The 23514-nt window shown below is 41.5% G+C and overlaps 1 protein-coding gene across 1 annotated transcript; it reads left to right on the top strand.

Moving 5' to 3' along the window:
• Nucleotides 1-8792: 8792 nt before the first annotated feature.
• Nucleotides 8793-20151, top strand: LOC117832335 (chromobox protein homolog 1-like; the record flags this gene model as incomplete). The annotated part of the gene is made up of 5 exons (XM_034711426.1): nt 8793-9032; nt 11864-12159; nt 12505-12676; nt 12816-12910; nt 17018-20151. Coding segments are annotated over 5 exons (954 nt in total), but the record flags the coding sequence as incomplete, so codon positions are not given.
• Between the last annotated feature and the right edge of the window lie 3363 nt (nt 20152-23514).

The raw sequence follows: 23514 nt of genomic DNA on the forward strand, positions 1-23514 counted from the left end.
AAAAATACACACACACACACACACACACACACACACACACACACACACACGCTGTCACATAAATAAATACCTACCCCCTCCAATGTTTTAAAACTTGAAAAGCTGTTATATAAGCTGTTATAATATTTGATGCAGGTTTTTTATGTTTCATTTTGTGCTGCTGATTATCTATAACTGTCACACAGCATCAGTCTGTGATGTTCTTTAAACATTTTACACATTTTAAACATGTCCTCAGTACATCTGTTTACCCCTAAAACAGTTCACAGTCCTTCAGTGTTCAGCATTCAGATAAAACTCTTCTCTGATATTCATACTTAACGTGTTGGTTTAAGTTTAGAGTCCTGCAGCTGCTGGTTGTGATGGTTTTGGTGTCAGAAGTTCGCAGTCTCAACGTGAATGATGCTCGTAATGATACGGAGACATATGGAAGCTGAAGTGACTCCCAAGCGCCATCTGATGGTTAAAATACGCACTAAAGCCACAATGCACACATCAAATATCTTCAGTGAAAATTAACAATAATAATAAAATAATAATGATAATAAAAAGATATAATGATAATACTAAATATTATAAAAGGCATGGGTGATACCACTGTGTTACATATAGTGTTCATATAACTAGCTTTGACATGGAAATGAAACAAGATAATATAATTAAATACTTTTTTTTTAATTAGGAAAAGTTAATGTTAAATATTAGGCAGAAAATAAAAGAATACATACATAAACATTGTATAATAACATATATCGTTTCATTTTTGTGTTTAGAATCATTTCACAATACATTTTGAGTAAGAGTATATTATGTTTTGTGTATTAAAGTGTAGTTCTTTTTTTTCTTTAGTGACTCAAAGTTAAACAAAAACAATAATAACAAAACAAGAAAAGTGAAATGCAAAAAAAAATGACAGGGAATTAATGAAAAATGAATGAGAATATTTTTTTTAATTAATGTAAACGAATAAGGAGTCTACATGCATGACATTTAAGTATTTATGTCAAAGTATATCAATGGATTAACAGAATTGAATTAATAAACAAGTGAGAAAATAAATGAATAGTTTTTTTTCTGCATTTATCTGTATTTACATATGCATTACATTTCATTATATTTTAAGGCATTTATTTGACTTAATATACCCGAACACCTCACTACACCTCCGATTTTTTTTCCAACGTAGTCTCTAAATTAAAGATAAAATAATTCATATTGAGTTCAGTGTTCATCTCAGAGGGATCCCACAGACCTAGAACCTCACGTCCACGATGTCCAAGGACTCAAAAATAAAATGCAAAAAAAAATATATTCTAATAGAAATGAAGTATTGTAAAAGACATTTCATGATTTAAGTTTACCAGTTCTGAATATTTTCAAAGACTGAAGATAATTTCAAAGCCTGAAGATATTTTCAAAGACCAAAGAGATTTCAAAGATTTCAAAGATTTCAGAAACTGCAGCTCTAAAAATACTAAAGAATATATGAAGGAATATAAATGATCATCCCTTATAACACTCAAAGTAATGATCATCAACCTCTACAGCATATTTTCTATCTCAAGTGCGTTAGATATAAGGGTGTAAAGGAATGTAAAGTTGTATTTCTGAGTTTTTTCAAAATTATGAAAAACGACCAGCAGGTGGCAGTATTGTATTACCAGATGAGGACAATCACACGCACACTTTCTAAGTAAAGAAGTTAAACCCGTCATAGATGTTGCGAAAAAAAAAAAATCAGTTTCAGTGTTCAGAAGAGAGAGAATTGTGGGTAAATATAAATTGTTGGTTTCAGTTACCAAGACTATCATCTGGGCTTTGTAAAATTCTAGCTTTGGATGAAAAAAGCTCCATAATTCTGCTCTTCCACAAAAAATGTACACTCATTTTAAAATGACTGGGTTCCTTTTTAATTATTCATTTAAAGCTGTATTCCTACATTTTTATTTCTGAAGATATTTGAATGTAATGCAGACTAGCCCCAATATAGAGGAGACTGACCTTTGACCTGAAATCTGCACCTGTTTAATTCGACCACTAGATGGCAGGAGTGTATAAGTCTCATTCTGCCAAATAAAGCACACTCAGAGGTATAGCTTCAGGCTTTCACATCTCTAGTCCTGCTGCATTTTGTACAGTTTAAGACAAGACAAAGAGGACTGGGTGATACTTAAGTACAAAGAGTTGCAATAATCAATGTGGGACTATACATATGCATGGCTGACTGTTTCCATATCAGAAAAACCTACCATTGATCTGAGTTTGGAGATGTGTGGAGCTGCATGAAGCTTATTTTCAATACTTGCTTGCTTGTCAAATTTCATCCTAAATCGAATATGAGTTTTTTGTCTGAGATTTTATGGAGGGTTGCAGTAGGCCAAGATGACGAGATATACTATCGATCAAATACTCTGGTCCTAATCAAATCACTTCTGCTATATCTTTATTCATTTAGACATGTGCAGCTAGCCATGATTTATTGTCTTGAAGACAGCTTTTGTAGTTGTTAGGTTCTATCTAGGGAGATGTAGATTTGTGTATCGTCTGCGTAACAGTAAAAAATAATGTTGTTTTTTAATTATGTGGCTTAGTATAAGCAAATAGATGCAGAAGAGGATTGGACTGAGTATGGAACCTTGGTGGCCACCACAGGGAAAAGGGGCAGAGGGAGAAGTTGAGTTGCTAATTATTAACATCATTTTCACAAAATGTTTTGATCATTTCTGTGTCCCACATCCCTGTAAGTGATATCATACCCACAGAACCGTTTATTCTTTTAACTCTTAAAGGTGACATATCATGCAAAATGGACTTTTTAATGGTTCTCTACCTGAAATATGTTTCCCTGGCATGTCAACAAACCCCCCGAGAATGAAAAAAATCCATTCTGCCCCTGTTCTGATTTCTAGCCCTTTCTGTAAATGTGTGTGAAACGAGCCGTTTCAGACTTCCGTGTTTTTGTTACGTAACAACAATATCCGGTCTGTCACGGAGTCAGAGCTCGGAGCTTGTTTAGCCCATAGACTGTATAAAATAATACTGAATCCCCCCTCCGTTTTTCATTCCCTGCACACGTGTGCTAACAAGGAGCTTAGGAGGGAGGCATGCTAGTTGTAGGCTGTCTTAATAAACACAAAGGTCGGTTTTACTCCCCACTTCTGCAGATTTGAAGATCTAGTGGATGATTTTTATTTATCACGGATAAGTGCTAGCGCTAATTAGCATAGCTACATAGCTACATGTCGTAGCTGTAGCTGTGAACCAAGACACACGTCTACATACTGACAAATAAAACAACAAGAAACACAGAATCTGTAACCAATCCTTCAGAAAAGGTCCCGCTGCCTTTCTGGTAGAGGTCGGTTTTACTCCCCACGTCTGCAGATTTGAAGATCTAGTGGATGATTTTTATTTGTCATGGATAAGTGCTAGCGCTAATTAGCATAGCTACATGTCGTAGCTGTAGCTGTGTACCAAGACACACGTCTACATACTGACAAATAAAACAACAAGAAACACAGAATCTGTGACCAATCCTTCAGAAAAGGTCCCGCTGCCTTTCTGGTAGAGGTCGGTTTTACTCCTCAGGCCTGCAGATTTTAAGATTTAGTGGATGATTTTTATTTGTCATGGATAAGTGCTAGCGCTAGTTAGCATAGCCACATAGCTACATGTTCGTAGCTGTGTACCAAGACACACGTCGACATACTGATAAATAAAACAACAAGAAACTCTAAATCTGTGACCAATCCTTCAGAAATGTCCTGCTGCAGGCGCCTCTCCGTCAGGATCAGATTCTGGATCAGATTCAGAGGGTTGAAGTAAAGCTATCTGTGAGCAGCCGTGTATATTCAGCCAACATGTAAACATTAGATCAACGTGCTGGAGAGCCAAGGCACATCGGCGTGGTCAGAGAGAAAACAGAGTGTTCTGAGGAGGGTTGTAGAAGAGGGTTCTTCAGGCATGCCAAAATCTGATTTCAAAGTGTTTTTTTGAGCATAAACTTTAAAGACTTGTTTTGGGGACCTCTTAGACCAATATATATTGATGAAAAAAGCGTGATATGTCACCTTTAATGTCTTGTGATCAGCTGAGTGTTGATCTTTATTATTGGAAGATGACCAATGTCAAGATGTTGTCAGGTGGTTTTGACAAATCACTATTTCATAACACAGCCAGGTGATTAGTAAGAAAACCAGGTAATAAGTACAGATAAACATGGTTAAGCTTATTTGTTCGATCATACCCGTCTTTAGCCTGCAGCTCCTTTGTTTTAGTCTACAACACATTATAGTGGTTTTATTCATGTTTGTTCCACATTTTGACTCCAAGCTTGTAAATAAATCTAAATGTTTCTAAATATGTCTTAAACCCCCCTATCATCCTTGGGATCAATTGGACTCCATTCAATGTTTAACGCCTCTAAATGAATGATTAAAATATTTTTTTGGCTTCATATTTCATGACTTTTCCTAATATAATGGGGAAAACTGGGAAAACATAAAATGTAAATGTTGATATGTTCCAACTTCCTGTAAAAAAAAAAAATTACGCATCAGTGTTCCTTTGGGCCAATTTGACCCCAGGCTGTTTTAGCTGTATAAAACATAGGAAATGTCAACATTTTACACTCATTTGTTTTGGTTGTTTCAGATGATATTGAGGTCACTATAACTTACAAGTTTATAACCTAAAAAAGCCTCCCTCTGCTTTAGAGCTCTAACCTAACGTAACCATACCTGTAGTACTGGGAGAACCACTGATAGTTCCGGATAGTTCACACAACATGGGGGAGGGGGAAAACGTCTTTCCCACAAGAACTATGATATTTCCCATGCCATAGGTCAGGAAAATAATGGTTCATGTGAAGACTCCACGGGGTGGAGCTAATATTTAAGAGCTAGCACAGCGGCCTCTAAACATTTATTTTGCTGATCTCTTTGCTCTCCCTTTCTGCTCTCTCTCAATTAAAAATGAATTCTAAGAAAATGTTTTCCGCAGTGAAGTTTTGTCGCAGCTCTTAGACCCTGAAAGTGACATATAGTAGAAAATGTCTGAGACAGAGGATAATGTTGAGGAGGACCCTGATATTGAGGCATCTTCCTCTCAGAATGAGACACTCAGTGTTGACCCTCCTGTTGACTCTCAACAACCAGCAGACATGCTACCTTCCAAATAACAAAAGTTATTATGGTCTGTCTCCCCACCTGAACATGAGGGTAGACATAGCACTGCTAATATATTCAAAAGTGTTCCAGGTCCCACCAGATATGCTGTCAGTCATGTCCAAGACATACAAATCAGCATTTGAGCTCTTCATAACACCATCAATTCAAAAGGATATACAGCAGTTGAGATGGTAAATGGACTTGTACTTCTATACCTCTTTTCTTTCTGACCACTCAAAGCTCTTTTACTCTACTCGTCACATTCACCCATTCACACCACATTCACTCTCTGACGGTAGAGGCTGCTATAGTAAGGGACCATCAGTATTAGCTAATCTCATTCATACACATTCACACACCTCTGAACAACAGAGGGAGCAATTTGGGGTTCAGTGTCTTGCTCAAGGACACTTCAGCATGTGACTGCAGGAGCTGGGATCGAACCGCCTAACTTTAGATTGAGATATAATATTTCCAGCCACCAAAACTCCCTCTGTGTTTCAACAGCTGTGTAAACTCCACAAACACTGTTACGTTGAACTGAAGGTCTCCAGTTTACAGGGTCACAAAACCATAACACCGGGAGAGACGCATTCACGGTGGGCTGAGAGAAGACTACTGTTACAAGCTGCTAAGTCAAGAGAATCACAGCTTCTTCTTTTGAAAATCAATAATCAATCAATCAATCAACCTTTATTTGTATAGCGCCAAATCACAACAAACGTTACCTCAAGTGAAGTCAGTATGTCAAATTATGAACAGTGACCCAACATCAAGACAGGGTAACTCGGTCTGACCCCACCTTAATCCATCATGAGCATTGCACATCGCAGTATTTAGCTAGTTACAGTGGTGAGGAAAAACTTCCTTTTAACAGGCAGAAACCTCGAGCAGAACCAGACTCATGTTAGACAGCCATCATGCCTCGACCGAGTTGGGTCTTGAAAGAGGGATAGAGGGGAGGAAGAGAGAGAGGTGATAGTGATGAGACGAGTAGTAGAAGCTGTTGCCGCTGGAGTCCAGTACGTCAGTATCAGCTGGAGTCCAGAACGTCCGCAGCAGAAGGATGCCTACGGCAGCTCAGAGGAACCTACGACACAATGGAACTCAGGGACTCCAGAAAGGTCTATGGTTAGTAACTTTAATGGGACAGGGAGAGTTAAAGTAAGTGATGAGGGGGTTGGGGGGAAGGGGGTGAGCTAGGATCCCAGTGTGTCAGGGCGCCAGTTCCCCCGACAGTCTAGGCCTATAGAAGCATAACAAAAGCTGGTCCAAGCCTGATCCAGCTCTAACTATAAGCTTAATCAAAAAGGAACATTTTAAGCCTACTCTAAAAAGTGGAGAGGGTGTCTGCCTCCCGGATCCTGACTGGTAGATGATTCCACAGGAGAGGGGCCTGGTAACTGAAGGTTCTACCTCCCATACTACTTTTAGAGATTTACACACTGCGGTTAATCTACCAATCAGACACGTTCAGCATTACAGGCCCTTCCCCCCAAAAGCCCTGGGCCTTTTTAAGAAGTACTACCCACTTAGCAGGGGCTTTTTAGGGGGGAGGTTATCTACCCCTGAACTAAATTTAGACCCTAGTTCCACTGGTCAAAACGCACGTAGTTCAGGGGTAAAGTCTGTAGGTTCCGGGGTAAAGTTCCTCCGGTCGAAAAACGCCAATGACGTGTCCTGTGTCATACGTTTTGCTAAAATAGAAACAAGGCAGGGCCGACAAGAGCTTGAGAAACTTGCAGCAGTTTGATGTTCTGTTTTACAAATAAAGTCCTTCTAAATGCTTTAAATAATGTTTATGCTTGAAATATGTTTTATTTAAAGGCTATGTAGATAGTCAACAAAGAAACATAAAGTACCTGACACATAAACCTGGGTAACAATCAGTTTCTGGAGTTTTAAAATGCTGGGGTCAAATTGACCCCACGGATAAAAGATGTTAGAAAATTTGAGGGTAACAGGAGGGTTAAAATAAAGCATTTTGAACAACAATGTATTCTTCTTTATAGAGCAGTTAAAGCTGGGGTTGGTAGTTTCAGAAAACTAGCATGAATTTGAATGTAGCATTTCCTCAGGACTCCGTCTAACTCCTCCCCCCTCCCCTCGGAACTCCTCCAAAACGACGCCCCCCCGCTCACGTGCACGAGCGCCGCTGATTTGCGACCATATGATCGTGACTGATTCAAAACCGGTCCTCACCAAAACATTATCATAGTGAAAGTTAAAAACACAAACAAACATGGCTGCTGTTAGTACTCACAACTGTCATGCTAGCATTATCCAGTTGTACTGGTGACACAATATCAGGAGAAAATGTATAACACATATAATACTGTAACAGCTCTACTGTTTGTTAAACGTGCTCAGTGTAGATGCTCTTAATTCCTACAGTGTTGACAGTTAGTAAAGGCAGCAGGAGACTAAGGTGTAGAGTGTGCGAGTGGGAGAGAGGAGAGACCAGAGGAGAAGTTCTATGTTCATTCAAACATTGATTGTTGTTTTGTTGGTTGGCGTGATCACGGCCGACAGTGACCGGTTATTAAAGATCAACGTGTTCACAAATCGGCTCGTCATCCCTACAGCATCCGGACGGACGCTACAGTACATATATATTTTCTGTAGGACTTACTAAATGTCATTAATTCTTTTGCTTCTCAGAGCCCCCGTGGTGAGAGCTTTTTAGACTCTGATCCGGACTACAGCTTGAGCACAGCACCTCATCGAGTCAGAGCATAGACTGTATAAAATATAGACGTAGTATCTGTGACGTCATCCATCTGTTCCTGAGAGCTGTTTTGAAGCAAATCGACGGGAGCAGCCGTATTGGAAATGCGGAACTCAACCAGGCAGAGTGTGACGTAGTGTGAGCCTCCTAGCCAATAGCTATGTGTTCCCGACCGGGAGTCACGTCAGTCATGTCCTTATTTGGGCAAAACTGGTAATCTTAATATCTTCTGAACCGTCGCGTTAGAAAAAAATTCACCCCATACAGTGTTTGCCATTAGAGAGATTAGCTTCATAGGGCCAAGCCGGTTTTTGAACCAGGCTGTAAACATGTTTATTAATGCTGCAAAGATCGTCTTTTTCCCATTCATTTCTATGTGGTTTCCGGTGTTTCTGCAGCCAGCCTCAAGCGGATTTTCGGTGTATTGCAGTTTATAGCACTTCCGCATTGGCTTCATCGTTTGAGACTGGAGGTTGCCGCTTGGGTCAGAGGGGACAGGCCTGAGGTCGAGCGAGAGGGGCAGTCAGTAGAGTCAGGGGAAGCAGAGGCAGGGGACGGGGAGCGCACGCCGGGGAAATGTGCGCGCAGGAGGCGGGCAGAACGGCAGAACGGGATTTGATTTGTTTAAACTTTGGGGACCCAAAAACAGTGATTGGTCTGTGTTTTCCCAGGTTTACTCCTGCTGTAGATAGGAGCTTTTTTCCCCCCTCTTTTTTAGTAACACATTATGTATTGATTACCATCAGGACATAAAAATCAATTTAACCAGTATAACAAAAAGTGTATCTAAATCAGACTACCAACCCCAGCTTTAATGCCACCTTGCATTTTCTTAACGACAAAGACTCCATCTCCCACAATCCCTTGTTTCAAACTAACCGCTAAATGTGACGTAACTTCCGGTGGTGTTGGCGGGCAGAACGGGATCTTTCCTGGTTGATAGTGACGCTGAGGCCATTGTGTTATTTCATTGCAAAGCACATCAAGAAGAAGTCGAATCACAGCCCGCCGCCCATCCTTCTGGTAGTTTCGTGAAACCGCTGACCGGTTCACGCGTCCAACACGACCCGACCCCGTTCCGTGTCGAGCTCCAGGCCCTCCGCCTCCTACAGCGCCCTGAAGCATTCTCTGTGAAGGTAAGGCTCGTGTTAGCTAGCTGTGCAGGGAACGCCAGCCATGTTGCCCTTTGGTCGTGGGGGCAGGCCGCCTGGGTCGTCTTCGTGCTGCGGGTTTGATTATCTTCTATCTGCTGGATGTAATATTTAAAGAAAGAGAAATAAATGTGCCCGATGAGTTTTACCGTGGATCTAATCCATGCATGCGAGGCTTACAGACAGCGTGCATGCATGATGTTAAACTGTGCTCAGCACGCTGGTTCCTTTACGTTCTCTAATGTAACGTTGCACTGGCTGTTATGCGTAATGTTGCCAACATTAAACCATGAAAATGTTTTTTTGGAGATGGAGGCTGAAAATCACGCTGTTGTTCGCAGTCATGATGAAAGGGGGCGTTTTTCTCCCTCACTCTCCAAGAGCACACTACACCGAACTAACCAGAGCAAACTAAGAAGGAGACACAATTCCACAGTTGATTGTTTATCAGGAATGTTTCCTCCTGGAGAAACTCCACGGGGAGTGAAGTTAATATTCCACCATGTGTGGACAGGCCTTTAAGTGTACTGGGGCTGCAGCCTGCAGAGAGGGGCGGTGCTCATGTTGGGACCTTTAATCCCACCCACCTCGGTTTGATTGATGGATTCACTGTCCAATCAGAGCGACAACCTCAGGTCTCAAAATATGAAGCCAATGCAGAAGTGTTATAAACTGCAGTTCATCGAGCGTCCACTTGAGGCTGGCTGCAGAAACACAGGAAACCACATACACACCAATTCAAAAAAGACGATATTTGCAGCAGAAATAAACATGTTTACAGCCTGGTACAAAAAACATCTTGGCTCTACGTAGCTAATTTCTCTATCGGCACACACTGTGCTGGGGTGAATTTTTTTTCTAACGCAACAGTTCAAAAGATATTAAGATTACAATTTTGTCCAAATAAGGACTTGACTGACAGGCAGGAACACATAGCTATTGGCTAGGAGCATAGACTGTAAATATAATGGACAGCGTGTCTCCGTCTTTTCCCATTGTATGGTTTTTAAGCCAAAATATCCCGTCCCAGAAAGCAGACATCTTGTACATTTTCTGCAGCCAGAGTCTGCGCAGTAGGGAATTTGTGTTTCCACGGTAACAAGCGCCGCCCTACAGCGTAGCGTTACAAGGTCCTACGAAGTTTCCCTCTAGGGCAGCTTTCAATCAAAGTATACAAGGATGTAAAACCCCGTTTGTTTTTTTTACCTCTAATAACTAACGAAAAAGAAACTTCAGCTGGCCTACAGAAACCTTAGCATTAGCGTTGTGAACCGTCCTCTCCTCCACGGCAAGCTCTGCGAACTCTTTATCAAGTGTTGTTCCAATGTCGGTACAGTAAAAGCTGAAGTGGGCCCAGACTTTAGATTTGAAATTCGCCGGTGCATCTTTCACGTGTTTTTCACTGCTGCTAATCCTCCACCTTGCACCATTTTCTTTTTCTTCTTTTTATTTCCTTTCAAAGAGTACTCTACCGCAGTACCCACTCTTATTCATGCTAAGCGCCATCATGTGGAGGCTTGAAGTAGTGACTCTGTAAATCAAAATTGTAGCAGGCTTTTGTGAGAGAATCTGTTTAGAAAGGCTGTATGTTTATTGTTTAAATATTGATATTTGGCGCCAGTTTATTGATAACGTATGGCAAGACGAAATATTGCGATATATATCGTAGTTTCGATATTTTGGCCCACCCCTAAACAATAACTACATATCACCACAGCCACGACAGCATACAGATGTGATGTATGATGTGTATTCTTTTTTAAAAGTTTGCTTGCAGCCCCATTCAAATGAATGGGGGAGACAGAGTTTTTACCTACACTGCAGCCATCCACTAGGGGGAGCAGTTTTTTGTGGCATCCTCACTTCGAGCCGAGCAAGATGTCATCCATTTTATATACAGTCTATGGCTAGAAGGCTCAACCCCCGCCTCTTTAAGTCACACTGAAGGCTGATTTATAATTCTGTGTCGGCCCTACGCAGCAGGGGCTGACGCGGACATGAGCACCACATACGCACAGCAATTCTCCGCTGAAGCACTTGAGGGCAATGTGGTCTCTCTGATAGTCAGTCACCGTCTTCCAGCCCGGCTACGATCTCTGTTTACTTTGAAATGAAATACATGAAATGAAATACACGGCCCTTCAGTGGAGATCCCAGAAGTGCTGCAAATGCGTGAAATACAGTTCCGCTGAGCGGACCAATCACAGGGCTTGCGGTCCTCGTTGATTCTTCGCATAGTTACATTTTGGCGGAGGTACACGTCAGCTACGTGCGTAGGCATCTGTGTAGATACGGGAGCTATGCGGACCCCCGGTGTAAGCTACGCCATTGATTCAACGCAGAAGTATAAATCCGCCTTAAGTTAGGTTGAGTTCAGCATTTCCAATATGGCTCCCACAGACGATTGGCTTCAAAACAGCGCTCAGGGAACAGATGGGTGGCGTCACGGATACTACATCTATTATATATATATACAGTCTATGGTGTTATCAGCAATCAATAACAACAATCAGTTGAGAAACTATTATGTAGGGGCGTGGCCTCTGTAGGTGACAGGTGAGTGGCTGTCTGCACAGGGTCAACTCAACCAGACCAAGTCCAAGAAGTCTGACACACTACACTACTTTCAGTTCTGGCAAAACTTAAAATATTAGAATTGTCTCTTAGCGTCTGCATTCCATCGTGACTACGTTTTAAAACAGGGCTTAAGGACACTTATACACTCTGTCTGGACCAACAGAAAATTAAAAAAAGAAAACATGCAACATATGACTTACATATCAATCCTTTATTTTGTTTCTCTCCCTCCGCTACAGGCTCCCTCAGCAGACGTCAAGCTGGCGACCGTTGCAGCAAAGAAAGGCAAGAAGGCCGAGGAGGAGGAGCAGCCTGCAGCTCCTGCAGCTGACCCAGCCCCGGCACCGGCACCAGCAGCAGCGGCGGCAGCAGCAACGCCGGCAGCACCACCTGCAGCTCCAGCAGCAGCAGGAGGACCAGGAGCACCAGCAGCAGAGGAGGAAGAAGAGGAGGAGTATGTGGTGGAGAAAGTTCTCGACCGCAGAGTGGTGAAGGGCAAGGTGGAGTTTCTGCTGAAATGGAAGGGCTTCTCAGAGTGAGTACAAGTCTAGGTCTGGATGCAGGTTGTGTTTAAAACTGGTGCTTGTGGGGCGGTTTTCCTTTAAACACATCTCCCTTTTGAGTAACTTAATAGTCAAAATCACGAGTTTGATTAATGATGCCTCATTTGTTAAATATTGCTGCTAATGCAACATTATAGGCTTTGCCCAGTGGCACATTACCTCCATGTCAGCCCTGGTACAGGGTCCTGTTGCTTTCAGGGAGGCCTTGGGAATATAATAATCTTGTTAATATGGAGATTGGTTCATGGGTTTACACTTTTCTCAGTCCAAGTGATGCAGTCTTCACTAATGTCTTCAATTTGTGTCCCGTCCTGCAGAGAGGACAACACCTGGGAGCCACAGGACAACCTGGACTGCCCCGACCTCATCGCAGAGTACATGACGAAACACAGAGAGAAGGAGGAGAAGAAGAAAGAAGGCAAGAGGAAAGTTACTAGTGAGGCCTCTGGAGACCCGGAGGAGCGAGGGAGCAAGAGGAAGAAGGAGGAGGTGAGTGAAGGAGAGAAGATTCTCCACTCTAAAGACCCCCAACAGCAGTTAGACAGACGACAAGAAAAGAAAAAATGAAATGAATCCATTCAGGTGGTGTACGTAAAGGTGCAGTAACGCTCTTCCTTAATGTCTCCAGGGGGAGAAGGCTCGAGGTTTCGGCAGAGGTCTGCAGCCGGAGAGGATCATCGGAGCAACGGACTCCAGTGGAGAGCTGATGTTCCTCATGAAGTGGTGGGTGTGCACTCTGTTTATGAACATAAACTTTGGTGTCTCTAAAGTCTGGTTTGTGTCGCTCTGAAATACTCTAAACTGAAAGGCAGTGTGGTCTTTGTGATGGTCGGGTCGTCTGTTTCCTTTTCTTTTTCACAGCGATTCTGAACGTATTATGTTGAATTAGAGCTGATACGTGTTGCTGTTTATCATACAGCAATGGTTACAGGGAAGAATAGAGAGGAGATGAAATGTAAGGCCGATGGACGGGGTACATGCAGGCCACGCCCTGGATTCACAGCAGAAGTATAAACCAGGCTTTAGTCTTCCTTTGAGGCGTATTTAGAGTTCACTGAGAGACATTTTTTGGCTCCAAATTAGGGATGTAAATTTCAAGTATTTTCCTTGATCGATCTTTGGAAATGTTAACGATCAATTATCGATTAATCATAAAAAAAAAAACGTAAAAGTTATCCATGTCAAAAATAATGCCAAATGCGTTATTCCCCTGACTCACATTTTTCCTTCACAACACAATGTATATGACTGACAGTATTAAACAGCTATGGATCATATTGAGGTGTTCAAAATGTTAAACACTGAATATCAACATGTGGAGCAGGCTCATAATCTCCAATTCTAAAAGTGAAGGCTCAGACTTCAACAAGGGAACTGAACAGAAACATATTTCAGACTCACCGTGTCCAGTTTTCTGTCAGCTCGTTCTTATTGAGAAAAATAAGCACGTGTACGTGGTAGGGCTGTCAACGATTATTCTAAATTCAAATATATATTTGAATATAAAAAAAAAAAACAGAGATTCTATTGAAAATTAATATTCGACTGTGGAAAAAAAACACATCGGCGGCTGCTTTGCGAGTGGGCGCACTGCATGACGGGTCAGGGACAGGTCACAGGAGTCACACATACACAGCGTGAAGCAGACGGCAGAGAGTTCTCTTTCTGTCCCTGGATCCTAAGTGCGCTCTGAACACATCTTTTCCTCCGCTGGGAACATAGTGAATAAAAAGAGATCTGCACTGGCCTCTTCACATGTGGACTGTCTCATGTTTTTGGCCTAAGACCCGACATTGACAGTGGACTAAAAGAGCCCAACAATCAGGGACACTGGGATAGAATGCAGTTTTTCCTCTCTTTTTTTTATACAAGTGCAACGAATGTGAGTGGACTACTTTTTCGTTTTTCTTTTAACCTCAATTAATGTTAATATTTGCTTCAATCACTGAATGAAGCCTGCCTATATTAGGGACAAGAGTCAGGACCTTTAATTGCTCGCACAAGTCTTGTTCAGCACTCACTCAGTGCATTGCGAACATAGCGGGGAGGCGGGGCAAGCGAGCAACCGAGAGGTCTACGGTCTTAAAAGTGTTTCGGTATAGACCATTAAGTCATTTACTTGTTTTGTAATGTATAGGTATGTTTTAGGCATGTTAAATCTGAAATAAAAATACATATACAATCTCCTTGTACAAGTTTGTCCACCTGTCATTGACATAATGCGCAAATATAGATATTCGAATGGTTCGAACCTATGGGATTTTTTTAGAGCGAATATTCGAACGTCATTTTGGAGCAATTTCGACAGCCCTAGTACGTGGTCAAGTGTCAGCCAGGAGCACAACCGGGTTGGAATCAGTCCCGCGGCGGCTTAAAAAAGCGCTCATAGAGACCTGTCACTCAGCCGCAGCCCCCAGCTGATCGTCTCTGCTGTACGCAACACCTTTAGTCAGCTGATTGACATCGAAACATGCTTTACACTTAAAACACCTCCCTGATAGCTGAACTAAATATGAGACCACATGATGTTTGTTCCACATGATAGAAAATCGAAACAAAGAAATGTGTTGGAGTAAGTTCTTAACAATCAATTAATACTGGATTAATTGTGAACATCCCTACTCCAAATAATCACGAGAGACTTGAGTACACATTTCTTTTTTCATACACTCCCTGTTTAGATGTTACTTCTTGACAGAAAGCATACAGGGAAAATTGTAGGTAAGAGTTCTCATAAAATCAGGTTAAAGGTGACATATCACGCTTTTTTCATCAATATATATTGGTTTAAGAGGTCCCCAAAACGTTTATGCTAAAAAAACCACTTTGAAATCAGATTTTGGCATGCCTGAAAAGCCCTATTCTTCAGTCCTCATCAGAACACTCTGTTTTCCCTCTGACCACGCCCTCTCAGGAAGTGGATGGGCCTCGGCTGTCCAGCACGTTGATCTAATGTTTACATGTTGGCTGAATATACACGGCTGCTCAGAGATAGCGTTACTTCAACCCTCTGAATCTGATCCAGAATCTGATCCTGACGGAGAGGCGCCTGTAGCAAGACCTTTCTGAACGATTGGTCACAGATTTAGTGTTTCTTGTTGTTTTATTTATCAGTATGTAGACGTGTGTCTTGGTACACAGCTACGAACATGTAGCTATGTGGCTATGCTAACTAGCGCTAGCACTTATCCATGATAAATAAAAATCATCCACTAGATCTTCAAATCTGCAGACGTGGGGAGTAAAACCGACCTTTGTGTTTATTAAGACAGCCTACAACTAGCATGCCTCCCTCCTAAGCTCCTTGTTACCACACATTTGTGCAGGTAATGAAAAACGGAGGGGGGATTCAGTATTATTTTATACAGTCTATGGGCTGAACAAGCTCTGAGCTCTGACTCCGTGACAGACCGGATATTGTTGTTACGTAACAAAAACACGAAAGTCTGAAACGGCTCGTTTCACACACATTTACACAAAGGTGGAGAAATCAAAACAGGGGCAGAATGGATTTTTTCATTCTCGGGGGGTTTGTAGACATGCCAGGGAAACATATTTCAGGTAAAGAACCATTAAAAAGTCAATTTTGCATGATATGTCACCTTTAAGGGACTTCAAGTTGTAAGCAATTTGAAAAATGACTGCATAACTCCAAAACGGCAGCTGCAAAGATGCTGTTTTTACATGATCCGCCCATCCTAGATTTAAAGTATCAACTCTAGCAGGGATGTGATTGTTCCAGATTAGGGATGACCACAATTAATCGATTATTGATTAATTGATTGTTAAGAAATTACTCGAAACACGCATTTTTGTTATCAATTTTCTATCCAAGGAACAAACATCATGTGGTCTCATATTACACTCATCTATCAGGGAGGTGTTTTAAGTTGAAAGCATGTTTTGATGTGAATCAGCTGTTAAAGGTGTTGCGCACAGCGGAGACGCTCAGTTGGGGGCTGCTGCTGCGCGTCAGGTCTGCACGTGCACTTTTTTAAAGAGGACCAATACACAACTGCTGCCAACAACAACACGGGCACGAAGGTTGACAACTTTAAACAGGACATTTTAACCTTTGCATACGAAGGCAACAGACAGGTGGGAAATTCAGGTACGCTATGTTTGCAGACCAGCAACATTAAATCTGTCTGGGCTTTTCTCCAGTTGGACTGATAGTGACCCGGTTGCGCTCCCGGCTGACACCTGATTGAATACACATGATTATTTTTCTCAATAAGAACGAGTAGACAGAAAACTGGACACTGCGAGTCTGAAGTAATTTTCTGTTAGTCTCAGGCTTCACTTTATAAGATTATGTCCACGTAGAATATCTTAATGAGCCTGATCGTTGATATTCTGCGTGTCAAACATGTACCCGTATTCAATCCCGTCAGTGATATGCATTTTGTTGCTATATAAAATATAATTTATGGGGAAGACAACGTATTTGGCCTTTTTTTTGACGTAAGAATAATAATGTTTTGTTTTTTTATCAATTAAACGATAATTGATCGTTAACATTTCCAAAAATCAATCACGGAAAATACTTAGAATATACATCCCTATTCCAGATGCATCTAGAATTCCAGATGTTCTGGGCTAAGATCCCACAAGACTTGCATTTCCAGAGGGTGTCATGTGCAACGTTTAGAAATGAGACTCTAGTTCAGACACGCTGTCCTAGAAAATAAAACTGCAAACATTTTAGTTAGTGCTAATTAAAGAAAAGAATGACTGTGCCGATTGTCTGACCCTGCTCTCTTTTGTCCCCCTTTTCTCCTCCTCTCTCTTTGTCTTCTTCCTCTTCTTCTCTAAAATCCAAATGAACAGGAAAAACTCTGACGAGGCCGACCTCGTCCCCGCCAAAGAGGCCAACGTCAAATGTCCCCAGGTGGTTATCTCTTTCTACGAGGAGCGCCTCACCTGGCACTCCTACCCCACCGAGGAGGAGGAGAAGAAAGAAGAGGAGAAAAAGGACTAGATGAGCGGTGAAAGAGGTTCAAAAGAGGAGAGGAAGGAAGGCGCAGGGCAGGGAAACAACGACATGCTGGTGAACTGTTGTCCAGGTTTTTTTGATTCTAGCAGCGACTTTGGCAGCAGAAGTGGAGGAAACCCCCCACACGGCTGAGATTAAACCGCCGACGTAGCTGCGAGAGAGGAAAAGAAGTTTGTTTTCCTGCCCTGAAAGGAGACATCACCCTCCCTCAAAAGATGCTCCCACCTGTATCTGGACTGAAAATGTATTGTTTCTTTTCTAAGAGGTATGTTGACATCCTTATCTTCGTGTTTTCCCTCACCAAGAACTTGTCGCCTGATGGGAATTGGTGCCTTTTGTTCTGCTAGTTTTCCTTTTTGGCATCAGAAGCCAGAATCTAGAACTTATTTCAGTGAAAGTGTTTGTCTCATACATTCGGTGACAGGTGCCTGGTGTTGGAAATAAGAGGAAAAACAACACGAGCTGTCATGCTACCTCTTTTTAACTTGTGTGTGAATGTTTGGCTGTGGCTGGAAAGTTTGCCCCTGACAAATCTTCGCTCCTCTTCTAAAGTATACAAAGTGGTTTTTTTGTTCTGTTTGGAGGTTTGGCGGTTTGATCAGAGGGCACAAACTTCCCTCCCGCTCTGTCGGGATACATGGGAGGGATCTTCTTTTGGAAGGAAACGATGCAGGATTCAATATCTGTTCTCTTTGTGCCACCCTGAGTTCTCATTCTTGCTGACGTAGCATTGTTCCGTAATCAAAACTCTCAAACGCCAAAAGACAACCGTACATGTCACTCCAACATGAACACACTACACAGAGGGGTCACTTGAGAACAGACGTGACCCCGTGTGACCGAGCAGCCAGTGCAGTCGCCGACCAGCCGCTTTTCTGCTACGTTTTTAGAAAGTTTGAGTCATTCCAGCCGTGAACGTTGCACCTACCAAAAACTTTGACTTCACTCCCCGTCTGATTTTTTTTAATTTAGACTAAATCTGTTTTTTATCAAGATATCTGTGACGGCTTAGTTCTCATTTTGTGAAGTTCAGAGGTTTCTTTGCGGTGACGTTCAAAATGTTTAGCCACATAATTCCTATCATACTAGTTCTAGATTTGAGGTACATTTTTAGGATGCCGCTCTCTCTCTCTGCTTAAGTATTTTCTCTAACACAGTAAGTAGCATGGGGTGAGTAGAGTCGGCAGTGAATACTGTAAATTAGGATGCCAGGTTTCAGAAGAAGAGAACCATACTTTGGTGGACTGATTTCAGTTAATGACCCTGCTGCTTTGGCTGGTTTGATTCCCAAACTTTTCAGATGACATTTTTAAGAGTCTGAACTTTTAGTTGGAATTAGTTTCAAAATATACGCTTATTGTAAAACAAAGAAAATGATGCCATGGTTGATGAAGTGTTGCATCATGTAGTTCGTTTCAATCCAAAATGATGTAGAAGAACTCTGTGGAAATATTATTCTCCATGGATCTGTAATCGGTGAGTTTAGTTCCTGTTCCTAAGTGGGCTCTCTTCTTTGAGGGTCTGGTTGGTGACCTGCACTGGCTGCTTGAACGCATGAACAGAAGCTGAATTATCAGCCGGCTGGATGTGATCTCTCACACTGCTGCAGAGACAAACACTGGATGATTTTTTTATTCAGCAGCATATCTTAGTGCATCTTTAAAAAATGTAAAAATGAAGGAATATTGTGAAAAGGTTAGATATTTTACATGAGTTGAGTTAGAAAGTGAAAGTCTCATGAATTTCAGACTCAAACCTCAAATATTTCAGGTATTTTTATACTGTAAAATTGATAATGATGGACTAAAGTTAAAAAAATACTTATACTATGTCAACTTTTCCATGAAATTCTGATCATTTTTTCCCTTTTTTTGAGATGCACTAGTGTGCAGCTGAGCCTCAGTGTTACAAGTAGAAGCGAAGTCCTCTTAAAAGTTCTTCTGTAAACCACTTCTTGTGCACCGTGATGTTTCTTCTCAACAGTGTGGAGATCACCCAGCCGTCCATCAGTGAACCCTCAGCTGTAGTCTGTCTGCATTCTTCTTTTGGCTAAAAAGACAAAGGACCACTTTGGTTCCCTGACACCCACCCCATAAAAACACACACCTTTGTTACACTGCTACAGGAGATGTTTGAGAAGTATGTTTTAAAAATCTTTTATTTCCACCACCTTGTTTTTAACCCTCACACACTCAGTGTGTGGATTCAAAGCTGTATTATGTTAGCTTACACCGGCCGAGCAACACTCGAAACATGACAGAGCTTTTTTAGTCTTTCTTTTAAAAACGTTTCTTTTAAACCCTTGTCTGAAAATCTGAAAGAACAAAACTGACAACGCTTTTTAATTCAGCATGTATAACATGGCTACTCCTCCGCTGCTTTCTACTTTCCAGTGTGTCATGTTTGGAATGTTTCTCGGCTGTGCTTATTTCTAAGTATTCTGTATTAGCGCTAGAGTCGTAGCTACCTGTGTTGGCAGACCGGGGCGGGCTAATTAAAATCCCAGAGCTAGTTCTTTTGGTTTACTCTTTACCGCGGGGGATTAGTCAGATAATAAAGGATTTAAAAAAGTTTCTGTTACTCTGATGCATCAATATCTGTACAGTGTTCATGCATAAAGACTCCTCCAGTGGACATTCAGTTTTTATTAAAGCTACGCTCTCGACTTCGACACAGTTTAATGTGATTGAGTAAAACTGAGGGTTTGTCTTATTCGTGCATCGGGTTCATCAGTATTCAGATCATTCTGACTGCCTTCTGTTTTTAGCTCACCTTCGCCAGGTACGGGATTGAAATTAGCAGCACCGGGTCTGCCTGTTTAGCGTTTCTATCTTGTGTCTTAAACTTTTCTCTGTATTTAGTGGATTAGCTTGTGTTGTCCTGTTGCATGTATATTGGTTTGTCACCGTCATGGCTGGTCTTCTTTAAATTGTCTGTTTTGACAATAAAGATTTTTTGTTTTCATAAATGTTTGTTCTCTGGTGTCTCATTTAGTCTAAGAACATCGACTCTGTAACTGCTTCAAGCTGTGCGAAAGCGCAATGACTTAAACCAGGGGTTCCCAAAGTGGGGGTCCGGACAAGGGGTGCATCTCGCTCGGCTCTAAGTGAAGTTTTCAGCAGAGCGTCTGCCCCCTGGTGGCTGGCTGCAGTATAGGTCATAAAACCTGTCTCCCCCATTCATTTGAATGGGGGAGCAATCAAACTTTAAAAAATAAATACACGTCTTACGAATGTTTCTCTCATTCGTATGCTGTGGTGATATGTAGTTAGTATTTGACTGTTTTGTTAGTTATTAGAGTTTAAAAAACGGGGTTTTACTTCAGGGTTTGCTTTAATTCACAGCCGCCATAGAGGGAAACGTCAAAGGACTCACAGCGTCTTGTGACGCTACGCTGTAGGGCGGAGCTTATTACAGTGGCTTCACAGGCTCTGGCTGCACAATGGCTGCACCCAGGGGTGGGATTTTTTGGCTTCAGAACCGTACAACGGAAAGAGGCGGAGCAACACTGTCCATTTTCATTTACAGTCTATGGTCGGGACCCTCTGGGGGTCGCAAGATGTCGTCCAAAACGTTTTTTTTTTTTAAGTAATCTAAAATGACATTTCAACAATTATGTAAAAAATATTATGAAAAAGAGTAGTTAAATTTGAAATCCAACCTTCAAATATGTTTACCTGCTAACACTGCTCTGATTGGAAAAAGTGGAGCTACAATCCAAACATCAGCGGCAGATTTGGTGAGAGCATCTGTAACTCGCTGAGCTCTTAAAAGTAACTTAGAATAAGGGGTAGTAATAACAGCATCAATGTTCAAAGATGTGACACTTGCCTTATTTAAGTGTAAAAGTGTGTGAGCTGCAAAGCTCAGCTTCATGTTGGGGTCCTGCTCCCGTTATGTAACCACCTGTTCACTATAAACTAACGCTTACTCAGCGGTTAAAAGAAGTGTCTGCAATATTTCTTAATCATAGGCAGTATTGTGTTACTTAGAAAGATGGTTCTGACCTGTAGTATTTCAGCTTGTATAGACCAAGCGGCAACCTCCGGTAGGGATGGGTACCTTTCACATTTGAACCGATACGGTACCGATACCCGGTACCTGGGAATCGGTACCGGTACTCAACGGTACCAATTTTCGGTACTTTTGTGTGTTTATGTGGTAATAAATGTTAATTTGATTAAAAATAAAATCTAAAAAAATAAAATTTAACATATTTTTTCATTTAACATGAAATGAACAGAAACAGGATTATATATGTGATTAGATATATCAGCTGACACGTGCTCATGGCGTCTCATTGCTCTTTCGGGAGTTTATCAATTAACACACATGAATGCCTGCGGACAGGAAAAAGTCAGTTCTCCGTCTCTTTATAATAACATGACACACAACTTGCTTGTTGGGCATTCACGCACACAGGAACGGTTATAAACAGGGCAGGTAGTCGGAGCGAGAGAGTCCGTCTCAACCATAGACTATAAAATATGGACGTAGTATCTGTGACATCACACATCTGTTCCTGAGAGCTGTTTGGAAGTCAATCGGCGGCGGCAGCCATATTGGAAATGCGGAACTCAACCAGGCAGAGTGTGACGTAGTGTGAGCCTCCTAGCCAATAGCTATGTGTTCCTGACCGGGAGTCACGCCAGTCATGTCCTTATTTGGGCAAAAATTCAGAATCTTAATATCTTCTGAACCGTCACTTTAGAAAAAAATGTACCCCCGTACAGTGTGTGCCGATAGAGAAATTGGCTACGTAGAGCCAAGCCGTTTTTTGAACCAGGCTGTAAACATGTTCAATGCTGCAAAGTTCGTCTTTTCCCATTCATGTCTATGTGGTTTCCAGTGTTTCTGCAGCCAGCCTCAAGCAGATTCTCAATGTATTGCAGTTTATGACAATACCGCATGGGCTTCATGGTTTGAGACCGGAGGTTGCCGCTTGGTCCCAACTGAATCCTCCTGCAGCTCTGCCTCAGTGTGGTCTCTCTGATACACAGCACCTCATCCACATCACAAGCAATGTTTTCCCTGACCAAGCAGCCCAATAAAGATCTGATTACTAATTGTAAAACTGTGTGACAGGTGTTTGCCCATGTGATGAGTCAGTGTGCATAGTAGGGCAATTAACTTTAGATTTTGATTGACTGTGTTCGTTGTGAAAACAAGAGATTTTCTTCATGAAAATTGTGCCGAATGCAGAGAATTGTGTGTAGTGTTTTTAAAAAAGTGTGTCTTAGAACTGGAATTTGAGTGTAAAGCAGGAATTGTGCTTGTAGTTTAGCAGAATTGGTCTGGAAAGACAAAGTCTGGGTCCTAGAAAAGGAGGGAAAGAAAGGAGAGAGAGGAGAGAGAGAAGAAAGGGCGACAGTATGTCACCCAGTTTTTCTCCAGGAAAGGTTGGTATAGTCTTTGAGTGGTTAAAATCCACCTGTTTGCTAGTTTTATGTCCACAATGAGATGAACTACGTTGTAGGTAATTATACTAAATGGGTTTCCCCACCCTCCCTACCAGACTCAGCAGCTGATATATCAGCAGGTGCACTGTCTCCCCACAACTATCCTCAACCCAGTGAACAAGAAGGTGAGCAACGTAGCATGTCAATTAGCATTATTGAAGGGGGTCTGTGGGAATCTCTTTTTTCTCTCTCTATCTGTACTATTACAAAAGCCTATAAAAACAAAGCTATAGCTAAGCTACATAAGCTACAGCCTATAGTCTGTTTTGGATGCTGGGCAGGTTGAAGCACTGAGTGATTTAGTCTGTTTTAATGTCACAGAGATTACTCAAATAATACCTTCAAATCAGATATTTTGATGCTGATTGAATTTTGGGCGGTCCCTCAAGGGGCAATTTGTTTAAGAAGCTTTAACCTCTTAATAATTGTAATTAATAAACTTGATCTGATAAACGTGAACACAATAAAGTATCAAATCTAGCGTTGCTGATACAGAACAGCATTATAGATCCATTATTCTGCATAATTCAGTGCTGCTCTTTTCTGTTGTGCATTCATTTTTAAAGACTGTTGTAACTTTGATTACGATGTAATTATAAATGGTATATTACAAGACATATATGGGGCCCAATGTGATGTTTTTTCATGCGGCCCAAAATCCCTGGCAGTGCCCCTGATTGTGTGTAGTGTTTTGAAAAAAGTTTCTTAGAACTGCAATTTGAGCGTAAAGCAGGAATTGGTTCAGGGGGTTTGTGTATGGGTTACATATTGTGGTCATTGTGTCTTAACTACCAGTATTTCTATGTAATCAATTGAGAAAAACTGTATGTATGTACTGTCTGTAGTGAGTGTAACACTGAACAAAAAAAAGG

The sequence above is a fragment of the Notolabrus celidotus genome, chromosome 20, assembly GCF_009762535.1.
Source record: "Notolabrus celidotus isolate fNotCel1 chromosome 20, fNotCel1.pri, whole genome shotgun sequence".
NCBI classification, from domain to species: domain Eukaryota; kingdom Metazoa; phylum Chordata; class Actinopteri; order Labriformes; family Labridae; genus Notolabrus; species Notolabrus celidotus.